General features: G+C 38.1%; 1 protein-coding gene and 1 pseudogene across 2 annotated transcripts; both read right to left on the bottom strand.

Moving 5' to 3' along the window:
* Positions 1 to 760: 760 nt before the first annotated feature.
* On the bottom strand, positions 761 to 10534 carry LOC131298943 (paired amphipathic helix protein Sin3-like 2). 2 transcript variants are annotated; one of them, XM_058324448.1, is made up of 19 exons: positions 10375 to 10534; positions 10196 to 10297; positions 8518 to 8697; positions 8257 to 8440; positions 8077 to 8175; positions 7810 to 7944; positions 7407 to 7701; positions 6654 to 6790; positions 5256 to 5331; positions 5143 to 5172; positions 4782 to 4978; positions 4533 to 4687; positions 4053 to 4180; positions 3665 to 3919; positions 2669 to 3254; positions 2135 to 2444; positions 1696 to 1834; positions 1461 to 1617; positions 761 to 1366 (listed from the first exon to the last, which is right to left on the bottom strand). In XM_058324448.1, the coding sequence occupies exons 2-15, from the start codon at positions 10267 to 10269 to the stop codon at positions 3118 to 3120; spliced, it is 2082 nt and encodes a 693-aa protein (XP_058180431.1). In that variant the 5' UTR covers positions 10270 to 10297; positions 10375 to 10534; the 3' UTR covers positions 761 to 1366; positions 1461 to 1617; positions 1696 to 1834; positions 2135 to 2444; positions 2669 to 3117. The 2 variants fall into 2 exon arrangements, with proteins under 2 accessions (XP_058180431.1, XP_058180430.1); XM_058324447.1 differs by having other exon boundaries at positions 4782 to 4996.
* Positions 10535 to 13065: 2531 nt separating this feature from the next.
* LOC131298944 (cytochrome P450 89A2-like) lies at positions 13066 to 16451 on the bottom strand (annotated as a pseudogene).

Raw genomic sequence — 16451 nt, forward strand, 5'->3', positions numbered from 1 at the left:
TGTAAAGCCAACTTTCAATGAAAGCACACCCATATTTACAGGATTACAGCAAACATTTGAAAAAAATGGATTTGATCAACACTTGTTTCCAACTGTGATGTTTCAAACAGATTTTGACAAAAAAATAACTCAGAAAAGGCAAACCTAAAACCACCAAAAAGGACTCAGAAATAGAATTAACTTATGTGCTCAAGAGACTTTCTTGAAAACTGATGCATTAGCCTGTTTCTATTCTGATCTACATATATTGAAGCATTGTTGAACAAGGGAAAAGGACAGATGTCAGCCCGCCCCCAGACTGCATTGTTACTAGCACGAAAACACAGCAGAAGAAATGATGTAGATTACAAATACGATTTTCTGTCATATTCATATCCCCTATTTCATCACTTTAAATTACATAACCATATCAAAGTTGAACTTGGTAACCTCCAACAGGCACCAGTGAAAAACAGCTGCATGAAAGAAAGCGGAAGATTCAAGTAGAAACAAAATACCTCTATAGTAACATCATGGGGTCAAATCTATATACAGAAAAATGGCCCAAATGTTGACGTGTCAGACTCCTATCCAACAGCAATTACGGAAGCAGCAGGAATCAGTTAACTTAATGGATTGTCCCACTATTTGCCGGTAGCTGACGTCAGAGATTACTCATTGACGTCGTTCCCTTTGTTGAATGATTTTGTGATCCCTCTCAATCAAATTCTAATTTCATACGCACATCAACTGTTTCTGTCAAGCAAGCTATATGTTCGTATTATCAACAATTTCCACATGTGGATTCCGCTCATATTGTGAGCAACATAATAAAAGAAATGTGCTTCCAGTTCAAAGCCGTACATGTTCGATCCTGTACATGACAATGAACACAGAAATGTGCGAAATAGTGTTTTCTTAATTTTATGTGCTTCAACAACCTATTTTGTTTGAGTCAAAATAAAACAAGGGACAAGTAAAGACCATCTACCGTCATCAATAAAAAGCATCTAGTACAAAGCCGTTAAGAATCGGTGAAAACTCTCTACTCTTTCCTGATCATGGCATGAGGATCTGCCATCTGACAAATTCTTTCGCCTTTTCACACGGAAGAATAAGTCTTCTGTATCTAAAACATTGGAGATCTGGCACATAGAACCTTATTAATCAGAAGAGGGTAAATTTGACCATGCAGAAAACAAGGAGCAATTCCCCACAAGTAAAAACAAACACACAAACACATACACAAGGAAAGGACGTCCTATATGCTTCCTGCTACACTTCTTCCCCGTAACTACAGTTCGGCTCAAATGACGTTAAGAGGCATACACGCCTTGTCCTTCCCATCATCCATCAGCACAAAGGAAAAGCGAGAGGAACCATACGACTGCAACAAGTATAAAAGCAAATCAAACCTTACAAATATTAAGATATAGAACAGTCTGAATAATAAGAAAGGAAACAAAGACCTAGTAACTTACAAATGCAAAATGGTATATGTTCTCATGATGGAGGACAACGTGTACATTGTCATAATAAACAGAATCAACATATAATCCTCTCGTGCCCTAGTTTTTTCATATTCATATAACTGAAGAAGCTTGTTGTCTCTGTCCCATCACTGGCAACAGTTTGTAGCTAGAATAGAAAACAACAAATTAGTACCTTAGCCCGAAAAGAATAATAGAAGGACAAATAAGGTCATAGGAATACTACCTGTTTCATCAGCTTACATATTAACTTGGCCAATGTAAATAGCACATACGACTGATTTCCAATAATAGCTTGGCAATCATCCTCAAATTTTTCATTGTCAGCTGAACCATCAAGCAAATTATATAGGGCACTCATAAATCTGCAGAGCATATGCTTTGCATGAGTATGGATTAAGAAACAAGAGATTACACATTGGTTAACAAACGATGCAATGTCAAACCACCTGTCATATAGATCAGGGGTCCTAGCATCCTTTGCTGTTCTTGATTTCATTTCAGCAGCTGTTGAGAGCACTTTTTGCCGATAATAATCTTTCATATAGTATCTGAATTTTTTAAAACAAAACCCGTACTGTTCTATTATTCAAAAGAAAATTCAATTTCTTCCCACCATCACTAATGTCAGAAATGAAAATCAGAAAAAAGAACAATATCCTTACTTGAAGAAGCCTAAAAAGAACATAGAAAGTGTCATTACCATAAAAAAAAACATGCTAATCTCTCTTTTAATTATGGTGCGATACTGACATGTTTTGCAAGAGGCTTCACAGTATGGAGGAAATTCTCTGACGGTGACAAAGATATTCCATCTCTAATGAAGCGTGAATCAGGTATCTCCTCAGCCTCACTCTCATTTTTATCATCAACGTCATCTTGTTCTCTATCCTCATCCTCTTCATGCTCTTCCCTAGAGCACTCATTAGCAGATTCACTGCCAGAAACATCTTCACCCAGGAGGAGTTGCATGCCCTTGAAATAAAAAACAAAAAAAAACTCAGCATTGCCAAGTGATTAAGGAGACAATGAGAGGGAGGGGCAAGGAATAAACTAGTACTTCAACAGTGAAAAAACTAATAATCAGGGAGCATATAAACTGTATTGGAATGATTTAAATGCCCAGAGCTGATGTGAACAGAACACCAGAATCATGACAGAATACACAGATCATATGACCATAATCCCAATACACGCACCTGGTGTCACTTCTTCCCCCTCATTGTTATGACCTCCAACAGAGAGTAAATTGTTCACCAGAACCCGCTGTTACATCAAATCCAGACACTTTGTCCACCAGTCTTCAATCTTCTGCTTTTCCTCAAGATGAAAATCATGATCTAGAGCCAAAGTATCCCCACTTGCGAAACAAATCTTGGAAGAATTTGTTAGCTCTGGAAAGAAGCTTTCATCACCATTGCTTATAGGTTTAGTACTGTCACCTTCTCCTGTAAGAGCTTTAGTAATTTTGCCAGCATGATGTGTAGCCATTAAAACATCCTCAGTACCTTCAATAGGGTGATGCCGAGAAGGAACTCCCAGCATTGGCTCCAAGAAGCTAGTCCAAAGCCTCATAACTTCAATTGTTCTTTTGTTGTGCAAACCTCTTCACAGGACTACAGGAGTATTTAATGAGCTTGTACAAATCTTAATGAATATCAGTATCAGAGTATTCAAACTCAAGATTTGGAATTACGGGATGCCTGCTTGCAGCAGCTATAACCAGAACAACGTCATCCACTTTCTGTGTTTTCTCCTTCATTTCTTTGATCTCGGTCACCAAGGCTGATCATCAGAAGCAGAGAAAGGATATATAAGAACAAAGAGCAGATGGATCGCGGAACAAAAGCATATACACTCATACACCTTGTCCCATCAAGAAATATCTTTATTGAACAATAAAAATTAAATCTTGAATCCTCAATAAACTTGCATGAACATCTATTAAGTTAGATGTAGTCGTGAGGAAAAATGATTGCACCAACGAACTATACATAATAAACTTATGCACCACTGATAAATCAGGACACCAAATATTTTAAATAATGTAAAATGTTAAAAAACACAACCCGTAAACAATCGATTAGGAAAAGCAGACTTAAGACATTGGTTAGTAGAAAGAATGACTCTTGTGCTATCAGAGGTAGTGGTGTGCTTTTTACAGCTATTCATCTCAATAACAAGCTTCAACTTACATTTCGTGCTCAGGTCCTTTGAATCCTGTTGCTTAAAATAGAAGCTTCGATGATCAAGAGATTTGTAGTGGTTCTTAGCATATATTTCAGCCCAAACCTTGTTAAAATAAGAACGGCACTTCGTCCACTCCTCTTGTTTCTGCTTCAGGCGAGTTAATATAACATGCAATGCAACAGATGGGTTCTTACGTAGCAATTCCATCACATCAAGACCATGATCTCCATACAGACGTTCAATGCACCTTAGATTAAGAGCTGGATGAAATGGGAGAAAAACGAACATAAGCAGAAAATCAAAGCCCAATATACAAATATAAATAAAAAGTAAAACAAACACGGTATATTTGAAATATTTACACATATACCACGAGATCATACAACTGTAAACCTGTAAAATGGTCTTCAACACGGATCGGAACCTCTGAACTGATTGTATTATCATTAATGCAGTTCAACAATTCCTCTGCTTGCTTAGCTGATGAGTTCACCGACTCCAACAACATGTCTAGCTCAAACCTAAAAAGTGCAAACAACTCCATCACAATCGCCAAAAGCAACAAAGAAATAGTAAAAATTTTAGTAAACAAGTTGCATCATCAAACAGGTCAATTCATCAAAGCCTTGGCCAATCTAACAGGGGAACTTTTAACTTTACATAAACATGAACATCATTAAAGCTGTGCACAATACTTAACAAACAAATTTTCGAAGGAAAAAATTATTCTTGACCGCTAGAACATGAAATTGCTTCTGTCATTGCAAGCAGTAACAAGTTGTTGTAATGTGACATTGGAAAGTTATACAGAATTGAAAACCAGAAAAGAAAGGGAAGGAAATAGCATGAACAAATATTGGAAGGTTTTTTTACCTATCATCCTCGCATCTAAACAGGCTTTCTTCATACTGGTTTCTGCGCATGTGTTTAAAAGAGTATTCTTCACTGCCCGAAGTCACAGACACCCACTTATCATTTAACACTTGAGCACCAAGTTCTGATGTCTGACTTGCTGAAGGTATTGGGTACTGCTTAGTGTTGTCAAGCACCGATTCACAGTCAAAAGCAAAATTATTGATTTTCATCCAAACTATACAAAAGCACGGAAGAATATAAACATACGTCCTCAGGCAGAAGCCGATAGCTAGGAGTACAACATCGACAACTAGAAAGGTCGAGTTCTTGAATGGATTTTCCCATGTACTTCTCATTATATCTGTCCTTTTCTTTTGCTCCATCTGTCTCATGCTTGTGGTCCTTATCTTTCCCCTCCACATTCACGGATTTGGATGCATGCCCTTCACTCCACAAAGGTTCCGCTATGAAGAGGAAAGCTACTTCAAACATTTTGAAACAAATAGGAAAGTATGAAGTATCCTATTCAACTTGCATAAACTGTGCAGCCAAAAATGCTAATGAATAATTCTAATGCACGGACAACTATCAATCAAAAAGACAGTGAGGAAAACAAAATGTTTCATACTTTTATTCATAACACCAGCAAGGAATCCATCTGCAAAAAGAGTCCTCAATCAGAAAGAATGTTAACATATTCAGATAGATCAAGTTAAGCAACAATAAAATTTCAGAAGTTACCTATATTCTCACAACGCTCCAAAAATTCAATGAACCCATCCATAAGATCTGGATATTTTCCTAGCAAATCACCAACCTGAAATGATCCAAGTTTCAGAATAACCTAATCAATCAAATAGGAGGGGGTGGGATCTTATGATTAATTAAGCTAGTTAACAAAGAGAGGAGATTCTTGGAATTGGTGAAGCAGGGGGTGGCAAGAAGGGTTCCATGGTTCCATAAGATCTAGAATTTCCAACCATTCCCTACAGTGATCATTGTATGATCAAATGGCGCCCAAGAACCATTTCAAAATAAATGGCCCACTCCAAAAGAGCATTCCTTACCGTCCCACGTAGCATCCCCTTATGTGCAGCACCCATCTGTCTTCATTTCCAGTTTTAGTTTTTTTTTTTTTGGGTAAATCATTTCCACTTTTAGTTGTAAGCCCATCTAAAAGTACTCACGTGGTCACACCGTATTTACAATTGACCTAAAAGTAAAAAGCTAATGTACGATTTTGATTTTCTGAAAGTACGAAATTTACTTCTTGGCCAGTAGCTTCCGCGGCCCATTTGATTTTTGACTATTTAAGTATTGGGTTCTCTACTTCTCTTATTCTAATCTTCCTGGTCAATTAACCAGTCATAATATTGCTCAAACCATATATGCAGTTCCAAAGACGAAAATGTCAAATAACATAATGAAACAAATATATGCAGTCTATTTTGCAAACCTGACTACCTGATTAATATTTCTGAATTTTGGGAAAAAATCAATGTGTTTTGAAAAGTAAGTTTGGTAATTTCTTTAGGTGAATGATTTCCAACATAGGGTTTCACCTAAATATATTCACAAAAGTCCAGCAAAGGTTATTGGTGGATTAATTATAGATGGGGGTTTTTAAACAAAGTCGCATTCATATAAATCAACACCACAACCACCACCAGCCCAAATCAGAAAGGGGAAGAAAGCATGGGGGCTATGTTGGCCTGTGCTTGGTTCTATATATCATCAATTTTCATCAAAGACAGACCACATGACGACAAAGATGTATCTTCTACTGATAGTGACTGCCATATAGCGGTAAAAAGGTCTACAGGTTCATCCCAGCTTATTTAGGTGGAAAAAATCTGGTTTTTTTTCCATGGGAACTTAATCTCAAGCTCTCAACCCTGGCCATCCTTGGCAATTAGACAGAAGCCTGGCAAAACTTATGAGTCAATCATGCAGATGGACCAGCACTGGGAAACCAATCATCCACCCCATTTGGCCACGATAGATAACATGGCCGTACGCCAACACTTGATAAAATCAAGATGGCCAAATTCAGCAAGCCTAATTAACTGAACTCCTTGTTGGAAAATTAGTTGTTGAAAAAGATGTAAAAGATTATGGATAGAATGGATGGACACATACCAAACCTTGTAAGTCCTTTTTTGAGATAATGTCTGTGCTGTAAATATGAAGACACTTCAAAAACGTCTGGTAATCCTCTGACCTGTGCAATCTCTCCTTCACTTTCTCACAAAAAATGAACTCTCGCTTGTACATGGCTGGAGATATTGTGCAAACCCAAAATTTAGAAAGGTAAACAAAACGAGAACGACAACCCTATACAGCATATGGCAGAAATCCAACTAAACACTGATATTTTAAACTTCAAAATATCTAGACAAAATGAAGCATAAACAAATACTGCAAAGAAATCAAACAAAGGCAACATGGAGTTCAGGAGAAGGGCACAGAGAAGGGGAAAAGAGAGGCGGAGAGCTTGTAGTCTTTTGTGGCATCCGGGAACATCCTCAGTAAAGTTTATGAAATACAGGAAGTGAACCTTCATGAAAACAGTAAATCCCGACAGTAGAAGTGGAGTGCGTTTTTTCCATCAGCATTACCATATTCCAACATATCTGATATACCCATTCATCAGAGTGAAAAAATTACGTACTTCAACTCCACAACATTAAAAAGATTTAGCACAACACATTAGATACATGCCTTCAGGATCAAGAGCATACTTTCCAACAACAACAGCACATACAAAAGATCACCACTGCCTCTACATCAAGAACGCAAGAACCAAGCTGATCAAAAAGAAAGAACGCAAGAACCAAAGAGAAAGAGTAAAAATATAAAGCAAATTATGTGATGAAGACATCATCAACTCACTTCTCAAGCCATGTTTATCATCAGAAGCCAAAACCGGATCAACTCTAAGGTCTTCAACCTTTCGGCCAGATTTGTGTTTGTCATGAAGGCTTCCCATGTTAAAGTCCCCATAAAGATCATGTTCTGGTTCTCTATAATCCTGGTCACTACTCCGTTTCTCCATATTATCTTTTTCAGCACGCTTCCTCTGATCCTTTTGCATTTTGATCATTGTTTTATCTTCATCCATGTTATCATGCTCAACACTTGAATCACAATGTTTGTGCGGAGCAAGAATTCTATCCCGGTGGCATTGCTAAAAGAAAAAAGGTTTGCATCGTACCATTAGGAAAAAAACATAAGCATGCACAAACATGAGGGGAGAAAAGAAAGCAGGGAAGAGTGGAAGAAAAAGAATGGTTACCTTGTCCATCGGTGCCTGATGAAAAGACTGTTGGACAAACGGAGCATGCGGTGCTGCTGCCGTAGCTGAAGCACCAGGTAAAAATCTTTTAAATTCCTCAAGCAAATCTGGGTGGTCCGTAAAAAGTGTGGCAACCTACAAATCAAGAGAATACAATCTGTAAGACTCCAAAAAATCTGTAAAAGAAATGCAGCCACGACAATTACAAAAGTTCGAATACAGACACATCATGTCACTGGAGTTAAGAATACTGATACTACTATTTACCTCATTGTAGACCTCAGTAATGCCCTTGTGTTTCTTTCTGTACATGTTCAGGATATTCAAAAATGATTTATATACATGATCATTGTTTTGGAAATGTTTCTGTAGGGAGAAATCCATATGTTAGAACCCCATAAATTAGAATCAGCAGCTCCATGTAAAGAAGTTAGACATAAATATCACCTTTATCTTGTTCACAAAACTTCTGGCTTCGTCAGACTCAACAGTGCTCTTCAGTGGGGCATCTTGCTCTTCTATGAGCGTAATTTCAGAACCCTTCGGCAAAAAGGTGTTGAATCCAAGTATTAGATTGTTGTGGCCTTTGAATAATTCTTTTACCCTGGCTATGACACCAGCGGTGTTGACTCTGCCAGAAACAACGTCATGAGATATTTCACCTGATCCATTTGCCACATTATAAACCTACAAAGAGAAAACCTATACCTTTGGGCCTTAAAATCTTTCATGACATCAAGAAATATGTCATATTTGTCCCTTTGATCTTGAAACACATCCTTAACTTCCTTGAGGTAGGATAAGGCATCATAGGTTCTCAGTTTCTGTTTACCTACCCCTCCTCCTCCTCTTGCTCCATCTCCACCAGGAATCTGGGATTGCCCATGTCTTCATCACCGAAGGGGGAAAAAAGAGAGCATATCATTGGGTTTCTCCAAACAAAGAGAAAGCACTTATTGAAATAATGAGTTGATAAATAGGATTGGGTTCTAGACCTAGGATCTCGTTCACAAGATATAATCGGCATCCAATTAGATCGTGAAACGATAACCAAGACATTCACCTTGTGGACTGTGCATACAAGTTTTTTAGTCTCTTCATCCATATCTTTCTGGGTGAAGTAAGGTACTTTCATCTGATTTTCTGCTAATACTGTGTTACGACATAGAAGAAAAGAAATGAAAGCCTCAGCTCATTACGGATGCGTGTCGCTATTTGACTCCATCAAGATATTTGTGTTCTAAATTTCTGATAGTTACTCGGAGTCTTGTTTTTTAAAATTGAAACAAGTCCAAAATTCATAAAGATAAAGAAATTATAACTTCCAGGATTCCCCTAGTTTAACTGGCTACCAAAAAGTTCATGACAGTATAACCTAATCAAATAAAGAACTGAAATCAGTGATCATAGATTTTTGTATTGAAACCTCATAAGAACTAAGATCCGTGAGTAAACAAACAAGCCCTGTGCCATTGCATGTTAAGGTTTCCGAAACGCAATCAAACAACACTTGAACCTATATTTGTCTTCATCTTTGTATTCGGGTGTCAATTGCCGATTCTTGGGCCAACCTCTAGATTCGGAACTGTTTTTTTGATGACTAAGGTGTCCGGGCCAGCTTACACACACCTCTAGGCTCGGAACTTAATAAGAACTACCATATGTGAGCAAACAAACAAGCCCTGTGCCATTGCAAATTAAGGTTTTTGAAACGCAATCAACCCATGTTAGCCTTCATCATTGTGTTTGGATGTCCACTTGCCGAATCTTATGCCATCTATAGATCGGAACTTAATAACACTAACATCTGTGAGTAAGCAAACAAGTTCTTTGCCTTGAAGATTAAGTTTTTCGAAACGCCATAAAACAACATGCAGAACTTATGTTAGTCTTCGTGTTCGGGTGTCTGATCGCCGATTCTTGTGCCAATCTCTAGATTCAGAACTTATGATAATTCCGTTGCAACTCAACATCAAAATAGCAGTTCAAAATAAAAAATACGCAAAACAATTCACGAAATTGACACTAGAGCAGCCTAAAACGAAATAAACAGATCAGCAGCACGATAGACTCATCGCCAAACGCAGAAAACAAATTTCAAAACAAAAATCGACTTGCATGATTCAATTCTAAACAGAGATACGTAAGATAAAAATCATCATCACTAAACAACTACTCCTAATATACATACATACATACGCACATACATACATATCATTTGTGAATTTATTTTTTATCCCAATATTACACGTCTTTTCGTAGAAACGGAAGAAGAATATATATATATATATATATATATATATATATATATATATATATATATAGAGAGAGAGAGAGAGAGAGAGAGAGAGAGAGAGAGAGAGAGAGAGAGAGAGAGAGAGCATACGATTCTGCACGAGAAGAGCCAAACGGGCGCTTCAATTGAGAGTTAGCATGAACATCATCTTGGAATCGCTTCATCTTCGCACAACGAACAGCAGCCAGCAATCTAACTCATGAAGAAATCACAAGCCGCAATTAAAAAGAATATGTAGCGAAAATCGAGTCGTAGGGAAAAAAACTCACCACTTAAGTTCTTCCTCTGCTCAAAGATTTTCTCGGATCACAAGGCGTAGAAACAAGTGAGCAGATCTAGGCAATGCACAGATGAATTGTTTCGATCGATAATCGCGCTCTTCTGTTTCTTGGTTTTGGTATCTGTTAGGAAACAACAAAGTTGAGTAACAAAGAGGTAAGGAGGGGGAAAGGTCACTCCTTCAGTCACATAATATTTGTCTGGTCCGTAAAAAAGGAACTATAAAATAATGTATTTTTTTTAAGAAAAAATTCAAATTTTTTTTTCATAAGTTAAAAAAACTCGTCAAGATCTAGTAAATTATTGAATTTTTTTCCAACTTTTCTTACAAAAATTGTATTATTTTTACTTTTCCGTTTTGCGACCCGAACAATATTATGGGACGGAGGGAGTATTTATTTAAGTGACGTTAATATAGTCTATATAGATATATGGGTTAATATTTGGGGTCCCAACATCTCGAGTGCTATCAACGCCGTTGGGGCCAGACGCAGGATCCATGCGAATTTGGGGTGCGTGTTGTTCCTTAGGAACAATATGTGTGTTGGGTCAATCCGAACCGTAATGCTTGGTAATGGACGGCTCAAATTCCATATCAACTGAAGAGCAATGGACGACCTAGATCTCTTCAGTTAAGATGCAATTTGAGCTATTCCTTATCGAGCATAGACAGTTCGAATGGGCCCAACAAGTATGCCATTACGAAGGGAACAACATACACCCCAAGTTCAGACTCCCGTCCTACATTAGTGGATGGTGGAATTGATCCTACAAATTTTAGTCAATGAGCGCATAAACTGATCGGGACAACGTATGTATCCAAATAAAAAATAAATAAATTAGGCGATATACTGAACTATAGCAACTGTTCCGTCAGGGAGTTTATACGGAGGCTCACTATTGTCGGATCTGGTACATTGCCGAGATCTGCTGAAGAAGTTGTCTTCATAAAAAGAAATAATCCCTCCGTTCTTTTTTTAGAGTTCAGTATTTTATTTTGGGTTGTCTCTTAATTAGTATTCATTTTGTAAAGTTAGTGGGTAAAAATTGATGCATTGCCTATTTTGTCCCTAAAAGTAGATTTCATTTTAAAAAGTTAGTAAGTAAAAGTGTAATGATGATGGGTAAGTATGAAAAGTGGATGAAAAAGTTGATGTGAAAGATATAATGATGATGTTGTTTTAATAAGTTGGAGTTACGAAGCAGGACACTTAAAAAGAGACGGAGGGAGTATGGTTTATGACCAACAGTTTTTTAAAATAGAGAAAAACAATTTCTTTGATAAGACTATGGGGTGTTTAGGCTAAATAATTGAGTCAGAATAATTTTGTTCTTATTCCATTTTTTTTTATTTCGATTTGTTTACAAATTTTTGTTCACTTCACACTGTGTGTTTTAGTTTAAGTAACGTTTTCTACAGAGTTATATTTGTTCAGAATTAAGTTGGGTAGGTTTTTCCTTTTGGAAACAAACTCACCTAGAGCCATGTCATGAGTCAATAAAAAACGTGCTTGGGTTAGGAAAAACTGATCACCTAACCTACACTTATCACATTAATAACATAACAGGTACCTTTGAATGTGATAATCTTTCACTGTAGCATTGTCCGTGCCAACCTTTCACTAGAACATTGTCCGTGCCTATGGCTCTCTCCCAAATATTACACGTACAATTCCGTGGATTGTGATAACTTCCCAAAAATCAATCTCCACAGCACACGACTGTGGCCTTATGGTCAAACCTACAAACAAAAACCCGAAAGAAAAATGAAAGGTCAACTTTTTGACTCTAACATTGGTTTTGTATCCAGATCCCGCATTAAAAAATGAAAAATAAACTTCAACTTCAAACTAAAATCTTATTACTCTTCAATAGATGTGCAACTTCCTGCACAAATGGAGGGCAACCAAACAAAAGAGAAAAATGATACACTCCATAACAAATTAAAAAAATGATATGGGTACATGTAAATAAGCTTATTTAGGCCCCTTAACTTCATCTTGTAACATCCATTTATTGTAATACTTGGAGTTTGGTAGGCTTTTTTATTGCTTTAGGACTAGGGAAACACATGGATAACAATTGGAGCTAAAGCTCAGAGTGGAATTTTAATTATTTTGTGTCAAAAGCAAAGCCAATTGATAAGAAGAAGAAGAAAAAAATGATCGATACTAAAAATGTTCCAGCCCTTTGGATCAATAAATGTGAAGCGAGTCTGAGAGGAAATCAAGGAAATTCAAATCCTACTGTGAGCCGGGTGATTTCCCATTGATTCGTTGAAGCCTTGTGTTTTTTTCCATTGAAGCCGGGCGTGTTCCTGTGAAGATTATTTAGCTATGTCGCTGATTAAGCTAATGTCTTTGGTTTGAGCTATTATTCTTTGTATTGGAGTCTTCATGCATAGTTTATGTTGCAGGTTCAAGACAGAATAAATGGCGGCTTAGTTGGATATTTAGAGGACTTTTTTCCTTTAGAGCTTATTTGGAGAATCATTGTTGTATAATTTTTGAGGATTTAGGGTCCATCATGTATATATTTGGAGACTCGTAATATTTAGAGCCATCATTTACTTTTCTTCGAAGTGTAGAAATTCGGGTTATCACAGTTATAACCAACAATCACAGAGTGTGGACAGAAATGTGTATGTTTAAATTGTACATATATTCAGAAATGTGTATGTTTAAATTGTACATATATTCAAAGGTATGTAATAACAAATTTACATAGGCTAAAACAAGCATATTTTCTATGTATTCATAATTTCATGTTCAATGTAATCTTATTTGATAGAGTTGGTCAAGCTAAGCTTGCTGCCTGAATTTTGGGAAGTAAAAGTATATAATAGTCCGAGAGTACTGCCACGTGGTATTCCGGATTACTTTACAACCACATATTCCTGTGGAGTCTACCACTAAGTGTATAGACTCCAAAGGAACGCGTGGTTGTAAAGTAATTTAGAATACCACATGGCGGTACTTCTGAACTATTGAATTACTCTCCTCTAGGAAAGATGTGGGCCCTCAATGGATACTTCATCATAGTCATCATAGTAGTTAACTCTTTCTTCTCTGATAGATTAATTGTATCCCCTTCCGCAGCCCTCCATTCAAAATGCCAAATCAAATTCGCAACAAAAAACTCCAAGTGAAGAAAAGCAAACCCTAGAGCCGGACAAATCCTCCGCCCTGCCCCAAATGGCATCATTTTGATCTCTCTACTTCCTGTTACATCAAACAAAGTTGTCGCCTCACCACCAATGTTGTCGCCACCAGTAGCAGTTTTAGTAAAGAACCTCTCAGGTTTGAACTCCATAAGTTTGTCCCACACCTTTGAATCCCACCCAATGTCCGCCACCATGAAGTTGACCGTAGTATCCTTGGGAACTAGGTAACCCTCTAATTCCACGTCATCCGTCACCGAGTGAGGAATCGTGAAGTGCACCGGCGGGTGGCGTCTTAGACCTTCCAAAACCACGTATTTTAAGTACGACATCCTTTGTAAATCCTTTTCCTTTATCACCACCAGCTCTGCTTTCTCATTCTTCTCTGCGAGTTTGGTCGGCGGGCCCACAACTCCAATAATATCTTCATACAACTTCATTTGAACATGGGGGTACTTGACCAAATTGGCCATAATCCATTCCAGCGCGGTGGCAGTCGAATCTGTGCCTGCATTGAGAAACTCGCTGCATAGGCTCACTATCTCCTTCTCGTTCAATGTCCTCTTCTCGTCCGGAAGCTCTAGGTCAAACAAACTATCCGCGTAGGCCACGACACTCCCTTCTTCCTCTTCTTTTCCTTCCTCTTTGCATAGTCGTCGTCGGTTTACAACTTCGAATCGGGATCTTATGAGAGGGATCAATACCTCCTCTTGACTCTGGTGCAATTGTTTGACCTTGTCATAGCGTTTGTGGAACACAATCTAACCTGGAAAAATGCTAGCCACACCCATAATTAGTTAACCTCAATAATATTATAACCGAACTTCAAATCGTTTTTCTCTAACTTTTGCATGTAATGGTGTTTTGGCCATTCCATTATGCAAAAATCTTCTTATTTCTCAAAAACTATTCATAATTTAATGATCAAAACTGAAACACCGATACATCTATACAACATCAATTAATCAGTCTATACTATACAAATGTGTTTTGTTTTGCCTTCAACAGTACCTAAACCATCAATTCTAATTTTTTAGATTTTTTTTTTGGGGGTGGGGGGAATTGCTTTATGCTCTCTGGACACTGTCACGTGGTACTCTAAACTCATTCTCAACCACAAACATCTTGCATTATCTAGAACAAGAACAATGCTAGCGTTCATCGAACGGGGCTAGGGAAAAAAATAAATTATTATTTTTATCAATTAGCGTTGTGTCTGTTCAATACATGAAGTCCAAAAAAATACGAATGTGAATTTTTTCTTTCGTGTATCGAACGGACACGATGCCAGTACTTCCTAAATAGGGGTACTGGCAGTTGGCACTATAACTTTTTTTGCTCTGAAAAAATTGAAAAAAGTCACCCAAAATTCCCCGTCCACCTTTCGTGTCATATTGATCTCGGCACTTGGCACTATAACTTATTTATTATCCGTCAATTCTTTCAATTATTTTCGTGTAGTTTATAAAAAAATAATATGTTGAAAAATGTAGGCATGGTAATAGTAGATGAGATAAGACTTATTTACGGAGCCGTTGTAAACAGGCTGTTTACGGAGCCGCCCGATCTCGGCCTTTCGTTTCAACTTTGGTGATCCAGATTTAAATGAAACTTTACTCTTTTTCGAAAAAGTTTTATTAATATCCGGACCATCCAAAATACTATTGGACAGTCGCCATTCACTTTCGTAAACAATTGTTCACGGAACTCTTTGTTAAAAAGATTTTCTCAATAGTAGACTAGTAGTAATATACTCTATCCCTCCATTTTTAAATGTCCTGGTTTGAAAAACAAGCAGTTTTAGAAGTCAACTTACATATCTATTTTACAGTTTTTCCATCAACTTTTCTCTTTACTTTACATTTTTCACATAAACTTTTACCTCTACTTTTCAAAATTATCCTCCACTTTATACTTCTCATATCAACTTTTATTTCAATTTTTCAAAATTATCCTCCACTTTACGAATTGGGGGATGGTACTGTGCAGTGATGTGAGCAGCACTGTATTGCGCACCTCACTGCATAGCACCAATTTGAAGTCTCCACTTTACCAATTAACTTTTCAAAGTGAAAACTTATTTTAGGACAACCTAAAATAAAATAGCGGTCATTTTAGGCACGGAGGAAGTACTGCTTCAGTCCATAATTAAGCAAAAGAGGGGTTGAGGTGATTTTTTTAGCACGACGAACACTTACTTAGCTTAGACCAAAAGTTGAGGAAAATGAATCGGCTCCTTACGAGCAGCAGCTGGCTCTGCACCCTCTCAACTTCCTTGATTTTCTTCTCATCTAACCTATCCCCAAAACAGATCAACACCAAAATGCTAGACATAGCGTAGTGAAAATGATCCGCCACCCTAACCGCCTCCGCCCCCGACCGGGAATCTGCAACGAGGCGGTCCATTAGGATTCCGAAGACCCACTGTCTCGCGGCGGAGTAGGTTTTGACGCGGGAGGGGTGGAGGACCTCCGAGGTGATGTTGCGGCGGAGGAGGCGCCACCAGGGGCCGTAGGCGGCGGAGCCGATTTTTCGCTGGTTGTCAGCGTTGATCTCGCTGGCGGCGAGGGACTTGGGCCGGTCGGCGAAGACGGCGCCGTTTTCGACGAGTGCTTTGTGGGCGAGGGAGGGTGACCCGATGAAGACGGCCGGCCGGGACCCGACGCGGAGGGTTATGATGGGGCCGTATTTGGCTCGGAGGGTCCGGAGGGCAGTTTCGAACTTGGAGGATGATTTTAAGAGCCACAGAAAGTTGCTAATCACTGGAACGTTGGTGGGTCCCGGTGGAAGCTTCTTCCTGTAGTGGGAAGACGAATTGGAAAGAGAAAACATTAGGATTAGGTCGAAGATGAGTTTAACTACAGCGGAAATGCACAGGGAGATGATTATGATGAACCAGGTCTCCAT

The sequence above is a fragment of the Rhododendron vialii genome, chromosome 8a (assembly GCF_030253575.1).
Source record: "Rhododendron vialii isolate Sample 1 chromosome 8a, ASM3025357v1".
In the NCBI taxonomy this organism is placed as follows: Eukaryota; Viridiplantae; Streptophyta; class Magnoliopsida; order Ericales; family Ericaceae; genus Rhododendron; species Rhododendron vialii.

Bases quoted from the DNA above. Each gene is read 5' to 3' on its own strand.
- LOC131298943 (XM_058324447.1), bottom strand. From the start codon at position 10,269: ATGAAGCGATTCCAAGATGATGTTCATGCTAACTCTCAATTGAAGCGC. The intron at 8,698-10,195 runs GTATGCTCTCTC...TCGGTGATGAAG, and splicing joins GGCTCTTCTCGTGCAGAATC to ACATGGGCAATCCCAGATTC. The intron at 6,791-7,406 runs GTGAGTTGATGA...CAATATCTCCAG, and splicing joins TGATAAACATGGCTTGAGAA to CCATGTACAAGCGAGAGTTC.